The sequence below is a fragment of the Pygoscelis adeliae genome, unplaced genomic scaffold (assembly GCF_000699105.1).
Source record: "Pygoscelis adeliae isolate BGI_AS28 unplaced genomic scaffold, ASM69910v1 Scaffold179, whole genome shotgun sequence".
NCBI lineage: Eukaryota > Metazoa > Chordata > Aves > Sphenisciformes > Spheniscidae > Pygoscelis > Pygoscelis adeliae.
In genome coordinates this window covers 755,278-776,817 of record NW_008825612.1, presented here as the reverse complement: position 1 = coordinate 776,817, position 21,540 = coordinate 755,278, and the positions used below count along the sequence as shown (strand labels likewise).

Here is a 21,540-nt window from a genome sequence, read left to right as displayed (position 1 = left end):
CGGGTCCAGAAGAGGGCCATGAAAATGATCAGGGGGATGGAAGACCTCTCCTCTGAAGAAAGGCTGAGAGAGTTGGGGTTGTTCAGCCTAGAGAAGAGAAGGCTTTGGGGAGACCTTATTGCAGCCTGTCAGTACTTAAAGGGGGCTTATAAGAAAGATGGTGGCAGACTTTTTAGCAGGGTCTGTGGCGACAGGACAAAGGGTAACGGTTTTAAACTAAAGGGGGGTAGATTCAGACCAGATATAAGGAAGAAATTTTTTATGCTGAGGGTGGTGAAGCACTGGCCCAGGTTGCCCAGAGAGGTGGTGGATGCCCCATCCCTGGCGACATTCCAGGTCAGGTTGGACGGGGCTCTGAGCAACCTGATCTAGTTGAAGATGTCCCTGCCCACGGCAGGGGGGTTGGACTAGATGATCTTTAGAAGTCCCTTCCAACCCAAATTATTCTATGATTCTACCTCTAACATTGAGGGTACGAGGGAGCATCCCAGAGCAGAAGCCCTCTTAGGGAGACTTTCTGAGGTCTCTGGGATCTCCAGGAGACTTCTTCCCATTGAGAACTTTGGAAGTTCTTTCCCTGTGTCCCAAGATAGTGCTTTCGGCCTCATCTCTTCACTTAGATCAGCATGAAAGATTTAGAAATCACTTTCACTTTGCCATCCCCTCCTTAAAAAAAGTCAGAATTTAAAGGACAAAAGCAATATAGTGGGAGATCACTTGGTGCCTCCTGTTTTGATCCTGGTGTTACATGGAGCTGGTCTTGCTTCCAGACTACATACTTAAACTTCACTCTGAGGTACAAAACAGTGTTAGAGATTAGTCTAGGAGAATCAGTAATGGAATTTTGAGGAGTCATATGCTGTATAAGGTGCATGTGAGATGTGAAGAGGGAATGTTTCCTGCCATGGGGTGATACTTAGAGTGGCCATTCGCAGCCAAGGGAAGCAAAATGTTATGCTCAGTCTTTACACAAAGTTTATTGGGGAGGGTAAGGGGTTAGTTTTTTGTCTTGTTTTGTTTTAGTAGAACTTGTACCATTTTTTGTTTCCTTTGTCCCATACATCTTAGTACAGGAATCCATCAAAGTAGATAAATGAATACAAATACATATTTAAGACTCCTAGGCTACATATAAGTACTATTAGCTAGTAGAGCCATGACCCAGCTTCTTTCTGAGATGTTGGAGCAGTGATATTAGCTTTGCTGGTTCAGGCAGCATCAGACCTTAATTTCTCTGTCTAGAAAATTTGTTTATCTGTCCTGGCAAATGTAATTTTGAGGAAAATATCCATAGTTTTCAATAAAAAGGATAGATTCTTGATGCTGATTTTTTTGGAAGTTCTCCAAGAACTGGTGAGCAAATGGAAAGAAAAGAGGGATAAAATAATTGCAGTCAGTAGTTGCAAAGTTTCTCTTAACCATTGCAGAAAAACAAGAACTTACCTAGGTGTTATTTCTCTTGTGTTATATACGAGAACATACTAAACAGTATGTGGTAATTATATATTTTACATTCCTTCTTTGTTTGGCATTTTTAGGTTTCCACTGAGTAATATTTAAATTGTTATATAAGCTCATTAATTATAAAGCTGTCACTCAGTTTAATTCTTCTGAGGGAGAGAATCTGGTGTTTGCTAGTCAACTTTTGGCCCTGCTAACTAAAATAAGATGTAATAACAATCTGCTTGTCGGCTTTGAAAAGAAAGCTAGAGATATTTGATAACTGCTCCTGCAAAATGGAATATGATCAAATGCAGACTAGAAATTAGAAGGCTCATAATTGCTGAATACCTTCCTGAGAAAGATGTTGCTCAGCAGTTAACGTGTGTACTTATCCATAGGTGTCTCTGCGTAAGCAGGAGATCGAGGACAGGCTCAATGCCTGGATTGTGTTCAATGAAAAGAATAAGGAGCTGTGCTCCTGGCTGGTACAAATGGAAAGCAAAGTGTTGCAGGCTGCAGATGTTAGCATTGAAGACATGATAGACAAATTGCAGAAGGTAAGTCGTAACACCACTTTTCTTCAACTGCAGTCTGATAGCTCGTTATAGAGACACCATTCCTCATTTCTTCCTTGCCTCTCGGAAGCGATATCTGATATAAACCCACCACGTACAGGCTTTTGTGAGAAGATGAGCTTTTCTAGCCTCAGCTCTTATCTTCTTGATGTTCAGACTTGGAGCATCATGCAGAACAGAAATGCCACCTGACTGCATTTAGGCACGGAGTGTGATGTATGTGAGTTGCAGTGGTGGGGGTCTGGGTTGTTGGGCACACATGCACATACAGCACTGCTCAGAGCTTTCCCTGCTGGGGATCAGTGGTGTCCTGGGGGCGTCTCGCTGCTCTCACCACTTCCACCTGTGTCGGCGGTTATGGAACTGGTAGTCAGAGGGCAAAGAAAAGATTGAAGGACGGGGTAGGTCTTATGTCAGGCGAACAAGAAGTTACCACAACCAAAAATAAAACCTAATTCTGCCTCTTCTCCTTGGTAGTCAGTGCAGTTAGTGCTTTGTAATACTTTCGTATTAGCTTGATTTTAAACAGGACCATTATTTTGCTGCAGTGTTCCTCCCCATGGCTTAAAGGTCTCGATATCTAATCCCAGATCTCCTCTGGATAAGAATACCAGCAAAATAAAGCCATCCTAGACTGAATTTGGGTTCTTTTGAGGTAGCTTGATTGAAAAATTACGTTAAATCAGGAAAGCAGAGGCAAAATTAGAACATTAAACGGCTATTTTTAGGAGTACTTACTCCTGGCACTTGCAAGTCTTTAAGCTGCTTATTTTTTCATAGTGGCTTTGTTGTGAGAGTGCTTTTCCATTGAGGGTTTTTTTTGTTTTGTTTTAAGCGAAAGAGTTCTACATGCTAATGTAGAAACCTCAGCCATCGCAAGCCAAACCTGACTTCACATCACACACGTGGGAAAAGAAACAGATAGTTTTGTTTTGGTTTTGTTGTTTTGTTTTGCCCAGGAATTAAGCAATGTTTGTGTATATTCATCAGGATTGCATGGAAGAAATAAACCTGTTCAGTGAAAATAAGCTTCACTTGAAACAAATGGGCGATCAGCTAATCAAGGCTAGCAACAAGAGCCGAGTTGCAGAAATAGATGATAAACTCAACAAAATCAATGATCGCTGGCAGCATCTCTTCGATGTCATTGGAGCACGGTAAGAAAATTATTTTCAATGTTTTATATGAGAAAAGTCAGACGCTAGTGTCCTTGACCATCAGAAGCAGACTGACATGACTTTTCAGTTCTGTTGAAAGTTATTGTTGAGAGTCAAATTAAACTGAAGTTAATGCTTTTTCATTATGACTTGTTGCTGTATTATGACACTAAATGTCTTAGTTTATCTAATGTTAGAGGGCAGTGTGTAAGAATTCATATAAAACAGAATTTTAATCGTGGGAGCTATGTAAAAGGAAGAGTCAAAGTGATTTCTCTGTTGCCTGTGTTGAACTGCAACTTAATTTTAAGGCAGCATGATAGGAGTTCATTTGGCCTCTTTAGGAGAGCCTCCTGTTTTAAGACACGCCTCAATTTCACCCTATATCTGAACGCACAGAATTTGGGAATAGATCCCTGGCCTATCTCTGTAGACAGTCAATTTTATGTAACGATAATGTTCCTTTTTTACATTCAAAAGTGTATGAAATTTCATTTAATATTAGTGCTATTTCTTTACGCGGTCTGTTTCCTAAAAACAACTGGAAGACCATACCACGAGTTTATTTTTTAAATTCAGGATCTTCTGCATGATGGTGAAATGGAAAATACTATCAGTTGAAATTAAAACAAAAACCTGCGTAGACTAGGCAATGACATCTTCTTAAACGATTAAACATCATTATTATACTTGACAGAGTTAAGAACATCACGATCATTTTAGTGTTAGCCTTACTGAGACGATCCTATTTCACTATTATCTCTGAGTTTCTACCACAGCTTGGGAGGAGGATGCTGGGCTGGGCTCACCGCCCAGCACCGAGTTTATTAGTAATCCAGAAATAATAAGGCTGACACCAAATTAGTATTGGTCTAAACTTCTCTCCCAAGGTTTTGTTTTGCCTGTAACCCCCCTCTCTGGGTCCTCAGAGGCTCTCGTGCTCAGTTAACATTTGGGACAGATAAGGCGGGTGTTTGTGCTGTGACAATGTAGTGCTAAGTGTGCTGGATCTTAATCAGGAATGAGATCTGAATTAATGGTGACACATGAGAGGTGAATGATTAAGAAGAAGCTGCCGCCTTAAGATCTAACACTTTGCAGATAGTCTTGCAGTGGTTGTCTCAAGGTGTCTTTGTATTTGATCTGGTGTAGGAAAGAAAGCTTCACTTTTATAACAGCACTTTTGCTGTTCTCATCTTATGGTAACATGCCACTTTTAAAGCACTTTTATGATCATTTGTGTTCTGTTTTGAATTGTAGCAATTTTTAAATGCAGATTAAAATGCACTTTTAAAACTGAGGTAAACATGGCACATTTCTAGTAACCTTTAGGAAAATATGCTAAAGAACTGACGGGATATTTAGAGAGAGATCTGGCAGTCTTATTCAAGTAGTCTGTGACAACAGAGCACTTGTTTGTCTACTTGGGATGTCTTAAATCTTTACCTTCAGACAAGTGTATGGTGGTGCTTTGAGGTATGTTAATGCGGATTTGCCTAGAGCATTGACGTAGCTCCCAGCATTTGATATCTAAGTGTATATTGCAGCTACTGGGGAGTTGGTGTGATGCTTTATGATTGTTCCTGTGTTCTTTATCCCAAAAGGTCTGGAACATGCCTGCTTGTACTTGTGATTTCCACCAACTTTGTGCTCGGGACCAGGGTAATGAACTGGAAGGTCCTGACAAAGTGTGGTTTTAAGCAGCTCCTACAGTGGTCCAAGTTTTTCAGGCAGCTCAGTGGGCTCTGACTTAATACTAACAGAGGTTCAGCATATTGCAGGGTTTTGCAGCATGGGTGTAGCACATCTCCTCCCTCACCTAATCCACCTTGCTTAGGCTTGGCTCGCAGCTCAGCTGTTCTCGGCTGCTCAGTCATAAATAATCACCAGGCTAGACACTCACAATAGAATCTGAGTATGGTCCTAAGAGTTTATTTTGCCTTGTTTACAACCTTCCAACTTTCCATTTTGAGATCGCTGCTGTAGTGGTGGCTTGCCACTGAGGTTTGAATTCTGAAGGAATTAAATTAGTCTTCAGTTGACTGAAATTTCCACCTCACTCACAGGTATGCTTTGGGGCACTCAAGAGGAGGCTCCTCTTTTGGGTAGCCTCTCTTAAGCTCAGGTAATGGGGAGGAGGCAGCAGTTCTACTGATGACAGATGTGCCACAAGTTGGGCCTCTTCATGGGGAAGTGGAGCAGAGCAAGGACCCTTGGGCTGGAGGCAAGATGACCTGTGAGTGTGGGTTGTGATGCCCCATGCCGATAGGCTGTCTCCTTCCTTTTCAGTTTGCTTTTGCAAAAACTTTAAAAAAAAATCATATTTAAGCTGTGTTGAAAGAGCACATGAAAATACAGTGGTGGCAAAATTTGTGTTGGCCCTGTTGCGTGAAGCCTTCACAATCCAGACATCCTCACACGACCTCAAACATCTGCCATCACCAGTTTCATTCAATGGATAGGATGGGTTGGCTCCAGGGAGGTTGGAGCCTGTAGGACATGGTACAGGGGCTGTGCACCCACTGCTGCCCGGCAGAAGAGAGACTGCAGTGCTGCACAACTGCTGCCGTGGCAGCATACCCAGACGAAGCCCTTTTTATTGGGCACTGCTTCATTTCTTGGGGAAGATAAAAGGGATGGAGGAGATGCTTCAGGGCAGGCCTGCCAGAGGGCCTTGGAGGGTTTGAGGCAATTGAGGTAGGAGAATGCTGCCTGGAGCGAAATGATTAATTGTGACTGTGGCAGGGAGGCAATCTTTTCTTGCTCCTGAAAAAACTACTTGTAGGAACTTATTTTCACAGCACTTCCATGAAATGAGGAGGTGGTTTTGCTCCTGGCTTTTCAGATCAGTAGCTGCGGCAAGTAAGTTGAAGTGAAAATTTTCTGAGTTTTCAGGTGCCGAATCTGCAACCACTTGAAGCTTTTTTTTTGACAAGTATTACGACTTCAGCACTTTCTGTTAAACACATAGCCAGCTGCTGCCTTTATTCGCACTTGGGGGTGCACCACAGCCCACTGCACTGCTTCCCTGGCCCCCAGTGGCCGACCATCACAGGGGCAAGGACCAAATCTCACAGTGTCTTCATGGCAGGCCAAGACTTGGGCAGTAAGTAAACTACAGAGCCATGCACTGAGTAGGAGGAGAAAATGTGCATTGAATAGCTGTGTGTTCAAAGCCAATCCTCCATTCTGTGTGCTGAATCTTTCTAGTAGACAACTTTATGATCCTGTGGTTAAAGAGTACAAAACAACCTGTATCCACAAAGGAGTCTAATTGAGATTTATAGCCAATTTCAGTTCCGTGGTTTCTAATGTCTCCATGGCTGACCCTGCAACCTGAATAAATTTTATCTTTTCTGTAGTGCAGTGTATGGCTGTGTGATACCAACATGAAACAAAACCAGTCTCGAGCCAATGTATCAATACAGGGCATTCCTCCTGATAGCTTATTTCACCTTTTTAAACCAATAAACGTCCTGGGACAGATGGGCAGATTAGGTGAGCTCTCCATTTAGTCCTTGAAGTGATTCTCTTAGTTCATGGTGACAAGCTCAGATTTGCCATATGGCTGCTCTTGCAGGACTTAACACTTAAATTATATGCCTGTGCTTGGCTTATGTGTTGCCAAAAGCTTTGCCGCATGTGTTGCAGCCAGAGGGTGGCTTGGTGCAAACTTGGAGAAGTCTCAAAATGTTAATTCTCATGGGATAAAGTAACCATCAAGACATTAACATGCCTGGAAAGGAGAACAAATGAATTTTTGTTCAACTCGGAAGATACTCTTACCAAGGGAGGTTCTCGTGCTGAAGTCTCTGTTGATAGAGGGGGAATACAAACATATTAACAGGCAGAAAGGGAGCGTTGTGCTGACTGTAAAAGCGGACACAGAAAATGTCTTGCTTTTGTTCTCTTGTCACCGGCCTCGTAGCAGCACTCTGCCAGAAGAAACCGCTGCATGCTTGCACATGCACCCAAGTGAAGGCCTGAAACAGTAGGAGAAGGAGTGCACAGGCTGCACGTGGGTGGTAGATGGCCAAAAACCCGTGGAGTGGGATTTACATCCCCAGCACGCTCTGGAGCGGCACTCCCCGGCTGTGCATTAACTGGCAAGAATTGCCAAGGAACTGTGTTGTGCACAGCCATGTTCCTCGGTGTCCTTCCCTGGCCAATCCACCACTGATACTAACTCCACGCTTTGCTTCCCAGCCCAGCGGGGAAGTGTTTGCCTTCTGCGCTGCTGTTTGCATAGTGCCTGCTGGCAGACCGAAGGAGCACCCACGTGTCACAGGAGGGTGTCTGCACTGCCTGGGGTTGTGCAAAGCGTTTGGATGGTGCTTGAGCCTTCATTAAAGCCACCAGCTTCATCAGGGGTTGCCTCCGGCAGTTTTGGGTCTGCAGACTGGTCTCTACAGTAACAAACGTTGCATTTCTGTACCTCTGGGCATCCTGCAGCTCTTCCCACTGCCGCTAAGCTGTGGAAGAGGGATGCCATTTCTCAGCTGCTCTGGCTATGGGCGCTCTGTGATGTGTTTTCTTACTTGGTGGGTCTGGTCTATGTTTTCAGCCTTGTGGAGAAAGGCACATTATTTGTGTATGTAGCAGGCATGGGTTCAAATGACTGTGACCTTTAATGTGAGCATGAAAATACAGGGAATCTAGCAAGGCCAGATGTGCCTCCTCATTCTTTTAAATGTAAATCCTTGGCAACTAGGTCTTTTCCCTGTGTTTGCAAGCTGGCAGCCCTCATTGCAGAGTCCAGGAATCTTAAACTGCCACAACCAAAGTCAGCCCCTTCCTTCCCACATTGGACTTGGGAGATTCAAGGTGTTTTCAGCTGGTTTCCTGCATACCCTGGCTGAAATTCCCAAACAGCCTGCAACTGCTCAGGTTGCAGTAAAACGGGAAGGAGTTGAACCTCTCCAGTGACACCACCTTGTGCTGTGCAGGGGCTCCACGGAGGTTTTATTGGGGAGCTCCAGTCAGCCGCTGCTCTGTGCTTCCCCGTTCTCCCTGCACCTTCACTGCGGCTGGGCTGCCCTGATAGCAGCTCCGGCAGCAGCAGGCCCCAGCTTGGTAGGTATGGGGAGCGAGAGAGTTCCTACCGCCTCTCAGCTGGTCTCTCTATTTATTTTCTGCCACATTGCTTACCCTTTGGCAGGGCAGACCGTCAGGCACCACGTATTGGTGTGCTGTCCTACCCTGTCACAGCTGCAGCCGGGCAACCCCACAGTCAGTGTGGATGCACTCCAAGTTCAAAGGTCTTTTGAAATTGCTGCAGATCAGTATTGCATGGCAAGGGAAGCAAAGTATGCTGCACTGAGGCCCCCAGGTAAACCTTACAGCCATGTTCAGCAGAATTATTCTGGTTTGTGGTAGTATCACTGTAAAATCTCATTCTTGTAATTATTTTGGTACAAAAAAAAAATCTGGGCAGTTGAAATCTCACTCGCAAAGTGCCTGCTTTCTTTCCATATTCTCCGGGCTACCTGACCTTTAGGGATTATGCTTCTCTTCGGTGCAAAAGCTGTGACAGAATTCATTATCGTATCAGGCAGGATGGTTGGGCTTATTTTGGTTATGCAATGTGTGCCGAGGTCTGCCGGGAGCAGGGGGTAGCTGGCGGTGCAAGGGGAGTCCCTGTCTTCTGTGCGCTGTCACCATTCTCGGTGTCTGCCTGTCAAGCTGGGAGGGTTATTTCCCCGTTTTCTGTCTCAGACCTACCATTTCGAATGAGTTTTTGAACCTCCCCTGGAACATAATCACCTGTTGAGGTGACTGGGCATGATTTACCTGTGCAAATGTCTGAAGCCCTCTCACAGTGTGCGGTGTCTTCCCAGGCACTTTTTATCCTGCCATGTATTGAATGTGAGTGATTGGCAAGCCAATACAGGTCTGTGGAAGATGACCTGAATACTGAAAACCCTTTGATTTCAAAATCATTCCTTGCATTTTTGGTGGGATTATCATAACGTCTTTATTTTTTTCCTGATATTGGCTGGGTGGGGAGTGACTTTTAATCCAAGGTTCTCTGACTTCCGCCTTTTTTTCCCACCCTGTGATCTCTGGCAGTCATAACACAGAGAAATCATGCCAGCATGTTTTTCCACAAATGAATGAGGTTGTAAATGAAGATTAGGGGTTATTTTGTCCTCCGGTGTTACAGGCTACTTGCACTGGAGGCCTTCCGCCTGCACTGGAAGGTTAAAGAGAGGACAGGTTAGTGTGTGGGAGATTTAATTCGTACTTAAATACCTGGGATATAATGGTAAAGGCGAGAAAGAAGAACGCAGGGGAAGTAAGGATACGTCTGTGTGCGTGCTGCCTGTGCGTGGATGTACATTTTCTTGGTTTTTCGGGTTTGCTTCAAATTGACTCTGCTGCAAATCATCCGGGTCTGAGGCTCCAATCCCCCTTTCGCACAAGAAATGAGCACCGCATCTACCTTTTTTGGTGCCGAAGCCTCCAGCCTGCAACCTTTTTGTCGCCAGCCGCAGGCAGCCGCTCAGCGTGCGCTTCTTCGTGTGCTAATTCTCTTGTGTCAGAATAAAGCTCTCGTGGTTTTGTTCTGAGGAGGGATGCGGCCGTTTGCCAGGTAAAATACCAACGCAAAACGTAGGGGTTAAAACCGGGGAGAGCTATAGTGGCTCCCCAGCTCGGGGGTCGGGGAGGAGGACGGGCAAGCCTCCCCCCCACACGGGATGCTAAAGCGGCGAATAAATAGGGCATCTGTGGAGGAGGGGTTTCCTCTTCCATGCCTGCCGTGGTTGCACAGACGATCCCCCTTGCAGCTTGGGATTCGCAAGCTGAGGAATGGTTTTTTCTTGCGAACCGTAAGTGCCATGTTGGTAAGCGGCTGCGGGTTTGGTCGGGGTGGGTTTTTTTGGAGCAGGCATCGGCGACGCAGCGGGACTGGCCAGCCTTGGGCGGCGGGGGGGAAGGGCACCGCAGTGCCGATGCGCCAGTGGCTCCCCGCAATTCGCCTTGGACAAGTGGATGAGTGGGAGACGCGGCGCGTTAGCAGGAGGAATAGTGCTCAGGGGCCTCTCGCTTAAAGTCAGCTGTGTTTTGGGGTTTTGCACCCAAGACGGTGGAGATCTGCGACAACAACCTTTTGGACTCGCTGGCAGGGTAACGCGAGAAAAGCCCCCTCCAGCGCACCCGCTGTTTGCTCTGCTCACTGTGCTCACACAACCCACAAACACGGGGGCTTCCTGTCATTGTACCAGGGCCGGGCGCTGTACAGAGAAACATCCTTGCGTTTTATACAAAGGCCTAAAATTTGCCTTTGACATCACCTCTCAAAATCGGGTCTTTTGTCCCTCACATGGTTAAGCTCGCCCTGCAACTTACTGAACAAAGGTTTCCTCGGTTGTGCATCTCATTTGCCTTACCGGGTTGTAAACAATCCTATCAGCTGGCAGGGCAACTTCAGCTCTTCTTCGGTTAAAAAGAAATGCATGTAGTATCTTTTTCTGATGACATTTGTGCTTGTGAAGGAGAATTTGGAATATACGTCAGGATGTTTTTCATTCCTTCAGACACAAAAATTTGAATGTTATTTATTACCTTATTTGAGCTTCCCTATACCTTTTCCTCCAGCATTTTGACAGCTAATGCAATGCAATTGGCAGGCATTTTGCAATTCTTTATGTTTGTGTGAATACATTTCAGTCAACCTGGAAGTGCCTTCTACTGCTAGATACTTCCTGAGTAGTTACTACAAAATATTCTGTGTATTTGTGGGGCTATGCAATGATTCAGCCTGAAACAGCTTAATGCATGTCTCTTGTAACCCAATACTGGCAACTTCATCGAGGGTATTAAGACCCAAATCCAATCTCGAATCAGGTCAGGTAGTCCTTCTGTTCACTTTTGCAACCAGCTTTTCATTATAATCTACTAGTTTTGTTCTTTTTCTGCCAGTTCTATTTTGGTGTAAAGATTAAGACATTTAGAAACTGGCTTTGTTTGGCTTATCCCAGGCATCTTATGCATGTGTCTAAGCGCTGTTCTGAATCAGGATATCTTTTAAGCTGGGCCCATTGCAAAGTACAAGATATGTTTGTTTTTGTTGGGGTTTTTTAGATTAGTGGTGATTATTTGTTGATTTTTTTTTTTTCCGTTGTTACTATTTTTTTGCTTCTGGGGCCATGTTGAATGGTGGCAGGTGAGTTCTCACTGGGAAGTGAACTATGGATAGGTAGGCCTTTATTCAGTAAACAGTAAGTTTTACCTATTTGACCAAATAACTTGAGAATTACACTTTGTAGAGGAAGAATTCAATCAACAGTGGTGGCAGCCTCTCGTTCCCTCTGCTGCACTTGAACTTTTATTGCTGTTAATTCACTCTGTGTTGGCTGATGAGTCACCTGGATGTGGGGGGAGCTCCTGCCCCCAGGCTTGATGGCTTGCACTGTGCACCCCCACCTAGCTCCCAGGAGGCCTGTCTTTCCGGACAAATAGTCCCTTCAGGATGCATCTCAAAAGAGTTCATGAGGATTCTTTCATGCAAAGAGCAGATAATTTGCAAGAATACTTGCAGTGTGCAGAAATGCATTTGAGAACGATTGCTGCAAATGTAAGACTTTTATGGATGTAATTAGTCTATTTTACGTTTTTCTTTGAGCTGTAGCCAGAGAAATGGCAGTTCCCTGTGACTTCTGTGCAAGCTGAGGGTGCTCAGTGAGGATGCTCAAATTTTTCATCATTTTACCTGTTGCTTCAGCATAGAACCCTACCCTTTACCTTGGGCTCTGTGTCTCCTGACTGCAACAAGAGCAGCTCAGCCAATGTGAACATCTGGACAAGGCTGCCTTCCTACTTACACACTGCACTAATGTGAACTTCTGTTAGGTTTTTATTCTTCTCTGGCTGCATAGCTCAAGTTTGAGATTAATGACTTAGAGCATTAAGGGTGGTTAAATGACTGACAAATGCCATATTTTATCCAGAACATGTAACAAATTAAATTACTTAATTACAATGGTGTGTCTGTAATGGCAATTGCTAGGAAGTAAATACAAGCTCACAGTACCACAGTGATGCTGTCTTTGAGACTGTTGCTTCTAGTAGCACTAGTAGATAAAGACCCACATATTTATGGTAATATCCGTAACTTGAATTTTAGAGTGATTTCTAAGCCAAAATAATATTCTTGGGGGGGGGGGGGGTTAGTGAAAAAAAACCCACTTGGATTCTAAAACTGTTGCTTTTTAAATTTATTGAATGTGCTGTCAGTCATAGAGACATTCACGTATAATCTAATACTCCTTGGTTTTGCTTTGGACTTCCTTGGCTATGTTCACCTACCTGTTATCCAATATGCAGACTGAAGAAAGATGTCTTGCAACCCATGAATTTTTCTGGAATGCAACTTCAGGATGGGAAGCAGGTGGATACAGACAGAGAAGGGAGTACAGGGAAGCAGAGATGATGCTGAGCAGCGCAGTAAGCTGTGGTGTCCGCAGGTCAGCTTTAGCATGAGATGGTCCCAACATGTGCACCTCTTGCAAGTCGCCAGAGAGACATTTCCAAAGCACTAGTGGGGAACGTCAAAGAATATGCAGAGGATAAATTGCCACTGGATACAGTCAAGGACAGTGCAGCCATTGAGCCTTGCTTTCCTTCCAACTGGCCTGAAGTCATGCAGAGTTAACGGTGCAACAGCGTAGATGTTTGGCTCAGACTCTTCCTCAGGCCTGGCTCTTTTAGCGGTTCTTCCCTTCGGTGCTCAACACAGAGCCTATATCATCCCATCTTGTCCTGCCCACAGCAGGGGCGTTGGACTAGATGACCTTTAGAGATCCCTTCCAACCCAAACTATTCTATGATCTCTCCAGGGAGAATGGTTCCCGAGTCACCTGTCTTTGATGGGCCACATGCTCTGGGGAGTCACAGGCCCTGCTGAGCATCATAACCAACTGGATCCAAGTTGACTGGTGGGACAGAAGCAGGGGATAGGGTGGCGGAAGAATTAGGTCTCCTGGGTAAATTACTGCCAGCCCATGATAGCACAAGAAAATGCTGTACCATTGCCAGAGTATGACATGTTCATTGAGTACCACTTAATAGGAGCAGAACCAGGAGCAGGAAGATTTATATAGCAGCTGTTTGCTTGGGAGCCAGATGCCTTCTGCATACAAGGTTGTATTTGGGAGCAGAGCTCTGAAAAGAGCTTGTTAAGGAAAGCGAGAGCAGCTAAATGCTTTTGTCATCCGCTGGCTTCCTCTCTATCAGCTGCAGCAGTGGAAAGCACTGTCAGTGTAAAGGGGCAGAGGCTGCTGCTTTACACTTTACACCACTATCAGTGGCTTTGTGGGTGCAAGGCAGGAACAAGGTGGACCATGGACTTGGGCCAAATCCTTCAGGCTGGCCTGCAGGGTTACATCAACCAGACAAGAGTAATTTTACGTTTTGGAGAGTGCAGAGTTGCTAAATACCTGCCAGGAGTCCTAGTGTAGGTCTATGCTCTTTATCGCCCTCCTTGCAAAACAACTGAAAGTACTGCCTGGTCCTTTTGGGACAAGAGGTAGGGGAAGGTGCTTCCCATGCTGCTAATCCATATCAGACCCCAAATTTGCTTGCCTTACTCTGTACTTTCACATTAACCAATAGGACTGAACAAATCCAGCAGGACCATTCCCACATCTCCTCCATAAGTGCTTTACCTTAAATCAAGTGTCTAGCTGACGTACGTATCCTCTTTGATTACCTTAAGGTTGCTAATAAGATCAGTGGTTGCTTACAGAGTAGCCTATTCATTATGGATTAGCTGTCCTGCATATCTTCTGTCATTGTATCGTGTGCTGCAACAGGCAACTGCAAAAGCCACTCAGTTACAGGCAGTTTGGACCCCTCTCCTCTAAAACTTGCTGGGATAGTTTGGCAGCAGGCAGGACGGTGGGCCAGGAAACTCCTCGTTTTTCTTGCAAGGAGGGGCAGGTCCTTCGCACGAAGCCAGCAGCCAGGTACCTTGTCAGGGCACTTCTGTCTTGGTGTAATCTGTCCCTGCCTGCACTAGATGAGATTACATCACCCCCACCCTGCCCCATCCTAGCTTGCACAACGCTGGCATTGCCAAGTACATTAGGGTTCATCTCAGACCCCTCAACAGTCCCCTGAATTTGGGACATGCAGTGATCCCGTTGTACAAGCTGCCCTTCCAGTCCCAGCTGCTGGTTTTGTTTAGCTGGTGACAGTTCCCAGTTATGTTGGCTAATGAATGGGAAGTGTTTTGGCCTTTTCACGATGCGTACTTTAACTTTTTGCACTGCACTTGACTTAGATAATAAGGCTCATCTGAGTAGTTGCTAGACCAGGCAGTAACTCAGGGTTTAACTCAGAAATTTGCATTTTAAAAATCACATGCAAGGTCCAAAAATCCATCCCAAGGCACAGGGACAGAACTAGACATCAGAGGGATGCAAGCAGCCAGGAGGACAGCACGGGGAAGCAATGCTGGCTAAGAAGTGGGTTCTCCCTAGGACAGGGGTGGAATGATTTCACCTGACTTTAGCATCTGCAGTGTTGATGTTTATAGTACTGCAGGGTAGACCATTGCAGTTCATGGAGAGAAATACGTGGGTTTTGGTACAGTTCATCTCATCTTGTGGTCTGGATGTTTAAGACAGGTCTGATGGAAATCATGATCTAGATTATTTTTTTTTCCTCCATTAACTACCAAGGTCTAGATGGCAAACTCCAATATCAGTGTGAAGTCAGAAAAGATAAGTGTCACTCCGGTGTTGGGCTTTTTAGTAATTTTTGTTGGGAATTGCAATAAATGAGAATTTCAAGGAAAGATTTGAGAGCAGTGAGGTAGTTTAACAGATATTCCTCCAACGCATGGGGACGAGTTTGCCAAAATGTACAAACATGCTACTTGGATAATTTGAGGGGCTGATAAGGGGTTTTGAAATGGGAATATGCTGTAAAGGCTGGAAATAAAGAGAATTTTGTCTGCAGTTTGAGAGCTGTGCTACAAACAGCTGTAAGAAAAGTAAATGGTCTCGATGGTTCATTCTCTTGTCTGCTGTACAACTCTCTCTAGCTTTTGGATATTCTCCCTCTTCAGGATTGTTTTTTTCATTCTCACCCACCAGGAGAGTCTGGCACATCTCCGCACATTTCAGTGTGTTGTCTAGAAGAGCTTTTAATGTCATGGTGCTGTTAGTTCTACAGTGGCCATTGTTCAGGCCTTCTCCTCTCCTGTCAGCAGCCATTTGCCCAGGGTGTTGAACCTGTGGTTTGGGCAAATTCTGCCTCTGTTGGCGGAGCGGTACCTTGCTGATTAGGGTGGGCCTGTTGGTTGCTAAAGAAGACACTGATGGAGCAGGAAATTCACAGCAGGAAAATCAGACCATAGATACCCATTTTAGTTTAACTGCGGCATGTTACGGTACAAACTTCCACTTAGACAAATGTCCAAGAACTGACTGAAGAGCTCACTAGCAGATGGATGAGGCTACAAAAATTCACTCTGCTCATATAGTTTCATTAAAGAATTCACACAAGACCTTCCTGCAGCTGTAGAGCAGAGGCCTGCTGAGCCAATTTAGGTAGGTTTTGACTAAAACATGGCTCTGATTTACAGGCAACAGCTTGGTGCGACAGTAAGTGCTTCATAAAGCCATTCCTGTCATCACCTTCTGCTTACATCATTTCCACTGGTTGCAGATCTTTGTAACAAAATGTTCTTCCTGGTTTGCTTAGGGTGAAGAAACTGAAGGAAACATTTGCTTTTATACAACTATTGGACAAAAACATGAGTAACCTTCGCACGTGGTTGGCCCGGATTGAGTCTGAGCTTTCCAAGCCTGTTGTTTATGACATCTGTGATGACCAAGAAATCCAGAAGAGACTGGCAGAACAGCAGGTGGGAAATAGCAGCAGCCAAAGTATATGAGCTAAGATGCTGCTGGTTACAATTGGTCCTAGTTTAAGATCACCTGTTTCTTTTCTTTAGCAAGGCCTTCTAACTGCTTTTCACGGCATGTTCCTGCCAAGATGCATTACATGGAAAATTTTTACTTGCTTGCTGCAATTTCAGTATTGTGTTGACTTACCCGCACTTCTCCCTTCCCCCCTCCACCCAAGGAAAACATGCAAAATACAAACAAAAGCATTTTTACATTTGATAGTTTGCTCAGTTAAGTACAGCAGACTTCATAAGGAGTGGGCAGGGCACAGACAGTGGGCAAAATCCATGAGGATGACTTAGGCTGATAAGGCGTGAAGGCCGGGACTCCTGCAAACTGGCTGTGACAGTTTTAAGTGCTGTGATTTTATGTATTGTCCTCACTAGCTCAGTTCTCTTCCCCTCCTTGCAGACAGCAGAGCAAGCTTGGCAGAGAAGGATGTTTGAGCTTTGGAGGGTGGACTTGTGCAAACATACCTTTGACTGAGGCCTGATCCAGTAGGCAGGCTCTGAAGATCCCCTCAGCATTGGGTGAGATGGTGCGTGAATCCTGCTGAGGCATAAGTGTGAACCAACCTAGCACCGTTGGGTGTTGGTTAAGTCCGTGTAGGCATTTATCCAAGACAGTGGCTTACCAGGGGGATCTTAAGGATCTCTGCTAGTTTTAAGTGCTGGAGATGGCAAGGATTGGACACAGCTGAATGTGCCAGCTATCTCAGCCAAGTGGAAGTGTGAGATGAGTTGGATAGTCCTGGAGTAAATTTCTCTCTCCGGCAGCCAGGGAAGGTAAAGGAACTTCTCCAAAGCACAGACTTGCTGGTGGAGTCAGCCTTTGCTCAGGGCTGTGCTATAAGTCTGCCCAGGTTCAAAGTGCCTCCCTGGGAAGGCTGAGAATGACCATGGCTGTCATCTGGTCTTTGTGTTAAACAAGAATATTTGCCCTAAAACTGAGGATCAAGAATGAAGCTGTCAAGCATGGAAACTTTATGGCATCTGCCTTTAAGAACACACCTATGCGTGTTCTGCCCATCCTTCCCATCTTCTCTCTCTCTGGCTGCTGCTTTCGTGTCTAAGGAAAGATCCCTGCGTGACCCAGACCTGAGGGCTGTGTTCTCTGCTGGTTGATATGGCTCTCCATCCACTCATGTCCCAGACATCGCAGGAAGGGCCAGCCTCTCTGCTACAGGAGTGGAGATGGCTCCCACCGACTCCACTGCAGGAGCTGGTCAAAAACCAGAAGCCTTGGCCCAGTGCCTCTCATGGTTTCATCTGCATTGTGAATGGTCACGTAAACAACAAGGAGATATTTTCTTCCCATCCAAACCTTTTGCATTCTCAAAGTCTGTGTTAAATTGCCAGGCAGAGAAGAACTGGGGCACAAAGGAATTGTGTCCAAACTAATTTATTTTTATTATGAGCATTCAAGCTTCAGCTCGCTGTGAGAGCCATCATTTGCTACTCAGAGTTACTTACTGCTTTGTTGTTTGGATTCTGTTTCAAACACAGATCTCTGGGCACCTCTAGATTCCTTCTACTGTAACCTTTTTAGCAGGCTGAGTGTGAGAAGACTCTTCTGACTAAAAAGAACTCAATAAAAAAAAAAAGCCTCTTTTGCTCCATATTAGAGAAACCTTTATCTGAATGCGACAAGTAAAAAGATCTTTCCTGGTTTTATCTGAACAATTATTTCAGCAAGAGCAGAGTGATGGTGAGAAATATGCCCTACAGGCTTCTTTTATTTGACATCCATGACTGGAAAAGCTGTACCTGTTCAGTCTTGAATAATGACATTTAAAAGCATTGTGCATCCACAGGGATGTTTTATGGCATGTTTGTTCAATTAAAGGATGAAGATTAAAACATGAATAATACTAATTTTAAGATTTCAAAGCTGTTTCACTAATGCAGAAGTCTAGCAGCGTGTAGTCTGTTTAAGCTCTCTGGGCAATGCTGTGCAGAGTTGAAGGAAAAGTACCGGTTTTGGGCTCAATGTATGTTCCTGGCCCTGTTACTTAGTTCATTGTGTTTGTCTCGCCATAATACAGTCAGGTCATTTGGAATAACAGCTTGGAAAACAGCAAGGATTCTGCCTAGGGTTATTCTGTGAATCCAGGCATGACCAAAAGTAATGAGATCGTGTCAGCAACATTACCATAGTGCAAGTATAGTGGATTTGTAATCTCTGGTCCAAATTCTTATTTTCATTAATACAGCTGTAAATCCAGCGTAATTTAATGAATTCAGAAGAGTCTCTCCAGGTACCAGTAGTGGGGTAGAGCCTGCTCTCAGACGTAGAGCCTGTGTTAAAAAGGCACTGCTGCCTCTTGCTCAGAAAACAGCTGTGACTCCTTAATAAGCTGTGAAAAATTATGTTGGGTCTGCTTCTGGCAGTCTCTCATCTATGGAAGGATTTTGGCTTCTACATTCCTTAAAGCTGTACATTACCACAAATCCCACAAGCCAAATTTTGACCATTTATGGCTCGGCGCTTTCAGGTACCTATGTAACACCACTGAAGACTGCCACTGGGTGATACTCAACTCCTTGCAGTTTATTGACTTCTGGGAAGATCTTCCTTCAACCCCTTTTTTATTTACTACAAGCTGTGTCTGTTTTGGGGTTTTTTTGTTTGTTTTATTTCGTTTTGGTTTTGCAAGTCTAGAGCAAAACCAATTCTGCTTCATCTGTTCATTGAAATCAGTAACACCGTTTAATGGGAGTTCCTGTTCACTGTTGTCAGTAAAATATTAATTTGTGTTTGTTGTTCTAGTGTTATTCAAGCAAAAGTCTCAGTATCCTTCATTAGGAAAGCCAGAAATGGGTTGCCAAAATGGAAATGTAGTGGGCATTGTCATTTCATTAATATTTACAGTTGGCAGCATTGTACAGAGCTGCCTTTTCAATAAGAAATATTTAGGTAAGGCTTTCTTTTTCTGTTACTCAATTACATTGACTTTAGGAGTAGTTATAGGTACAGAATGAGAGGCCAGACTATGTTGGAGATGCAGGCTCTGGAGAAGAAACCTGTAGTGTAGATTAGACAAAGGGTCTTTGCCAGACCCTTTAAAATAGTCTGTCAAAACAGGAGCTCTACAAGAAGGAGTAAGAAAAATAGTGTAACACCAACTACTTGTGTGCTGTGTTTCTGTGTTTTGTGATATCAGCCCGTGATCACATAGTCGCTAAAGTACACGAACTGTACTATGAGTTCTCTGTCAAGTCTTACAGTGTAGTAAGCTGATATGAGACACTGTCATCTTGTACTGTCAAAATTAATAAGTATGTGTTTACGGTATGTGTAAGGTTTGGATTTTGAATGCACACTAAAATTGTCCAGACTGTTAATGAGAAGATTGAGCTTTCACTGAGAAACAAAAGCTGGACAATCCGTTTTTGCATGGCAGTTCTGTCCTGACCTGTCAGCCTGTCATCTGCACAGCTCATCCTGCAAGTCTGTTTTCTAAAGCTAAATAAGCTTTTCCTGACACACAAATTGCTCTTTCCCCATCCTCTGCAGCATTTTGAAAGGGTATCTCTGAAGTCTAGCCGCACGTGTTTCCTTCTACTCAAGCTATTCTTTTGCCAATGGCAGGATCTGCAACGAGACATAGAGCAACACACCGCAGGGGTGGAATCCGTGTTTAATATTTGTGAAGTCCTGCTACACGACTCAGATGCGTGTGCTAATGAGACAGAGTGTGATTCCATCCAGCAAACCACCAGGAGTTTGGACAGACGGTGGAGAAACATTTGTGCCATGTCTATGGAAAGGCGAATGAAGTAAGTCTCTTTTTCTTACCCCTCCTAAAGAAGCCTGTGGCAGTATTTTGAAGAAACGCTGTAGCTTTTGCCACAAGCTGAATTTTGAAAAAGAAAAAAATCCAAAATTAATAGTTAGCCTGTGATAAAAACTTTCCATTTTTGCATCTCCCTTTCAGAATCGAGGAAACCTGGCGCCTGTGGCAGCGGTTTTTGGACGACTATTCTCGCTTTGAAGATTGGCTAAAATCATCTGAAAGGACAGCAGCTAAGCCTAATTCTTCAGAGGTTTTGTACACACATGCAAAGGAGGAGCTGAAGAAATTTGAGGTGCATTTTTTAACTTCATTTTTTTATGCTCAGCAGCAGGCTGAATGGTCAGACTGCTAAATACTTATTGTCTGTGTGAATTGCCTGGATCACTGAAAAACACCATTTCAGCAGTGGTAGTACAGAGAATATAAATTGGCCACTGTGTGGCTGCTATGTATCTGGCTGATTTATTTATCTCCAGAATTTTTTTTAATGTGGAGAATCCAATGCTCTGAACTGACAAGATCCTGCTTATAAGTTAAAGATTTGCTTTTTATAGGCAGGAGACCTTTGTGGGTTGCTTTTTTTTTTTTCCTTCTTTTCCTAATGAGCTAAGTCTGAGCAGATGATTTAAAATATGGGTCCTTCTCTGGATTTAATTTTGCAGTTGGAAGGTCTGTTTTTAAGGGGAGGGCATCATCATCTCTCTTGATAGATAGTATCATCCACATCCTTTCTCTTATCGGCAAGAGAACCAAGTTCCTTGATTTGCCTTGCAGGCATTCCAACGGCAAATTCATGAACGACTCACTCAGTTGGAGCTGATCAATAAGCAGTACAGACGCCTCGCCCGCGAGAACCGCACTGACTCAGCCAGCAAGTTGAAGCAGATGGTACATGAAGGCAACCAGCGCTGGGATAATCTCCAGAAACGAGTCGCTGCCATTCTGAGGAGACTCAAGGTAATTGCACGGTGGGGTGAGAAAGTGAGGAGCACTTGCAAGTTTCTGTAGGAATTACCCAAGGGCAAAACACATACTGGAGCAACCATCTTGTGTTGGTTTGTGTCTTGAGTTACCAGTGTAGAAGAGCAGCTCTGGAAAGGTCACCAAGTACACGGCATAAACAAGTCCTTGGTAGATGGGTTCTTGGTAGTTGAAGAAGCCTAAGGGAAGAATGGGTTCAAGTTTTGGAAGGGCAAGTCCTGCCTGACTAACCTAGTGGCCTTCTGTGATGGAGTGACTACATCAGTGGACATGGGAAGGGCTACAGATGTCGTCTATCTGGACCTCTGTAAGGCCTTTGACACGGCACCCCCACAACATCCTTCTCTCTAAACTGGAGAGGTATGGATATTTGATGGGTGGACTGTCTGGCGGGTGAGGAATTGGTTAGATGGTCACATCCAGAGGGTAGTGGTCAACAACAAAATGTCCAGATGGAGATTGGTGACGAGTGGCGTCCCACAGGGGTCTCTGTTGGGACCGGTACTGTTTAATATCTTCATCAGTGACAGAGACAGTGGGATCGAGTGCACCCTCAGCAAGTTTGCAGATAACACCAAGCTGAGTGGTGTGGTCGACACACCAGAGGGATGGGATGCCATCCAGAGAGACCTGGACAAGCTGGAGAAGTGGGCCTGTGTGAACCTCATGAG

General features: G+C 44.6%; 1 protein-coding gene across 1 annotated transcript in view; it reads left to right on the top strand.

Moving 5' to 3' along the window:
• The window catches only part of SYNE2 (spectrin repeat containing, nuclear envelope 2), a 203,754-nt gene that overhangs the window by 167,155 nt on the left and 15,059 nt on the right, over positions 1-21,540 (top strand). The window contains exons 103-108 of the mRNA XM_009332747.1: positions 1,842-2,000; positions 3,009-3,175; positions 15,887-16,049; positions 19,684-19,871; positions 20,030-20,180; positions 20,663-20,845. Coding sequence (XP_009331022.1) covers positions 1,842-2,000; positions 3,009-3,175; positions 15,887-16,049; positions 19,684-19,871; positions 20,030-20,180; positions 20,663-20,845 — 1,011 coding nt within the window. The remainder of the gene's footprint in view (positions 1-1,841; positions 2,001-3,008; positions 3,176-15,886; positions 16,050-19,683; positions 19,872-20,029; positions 20,181-20,662; positions 20,846-21,540) is intronic.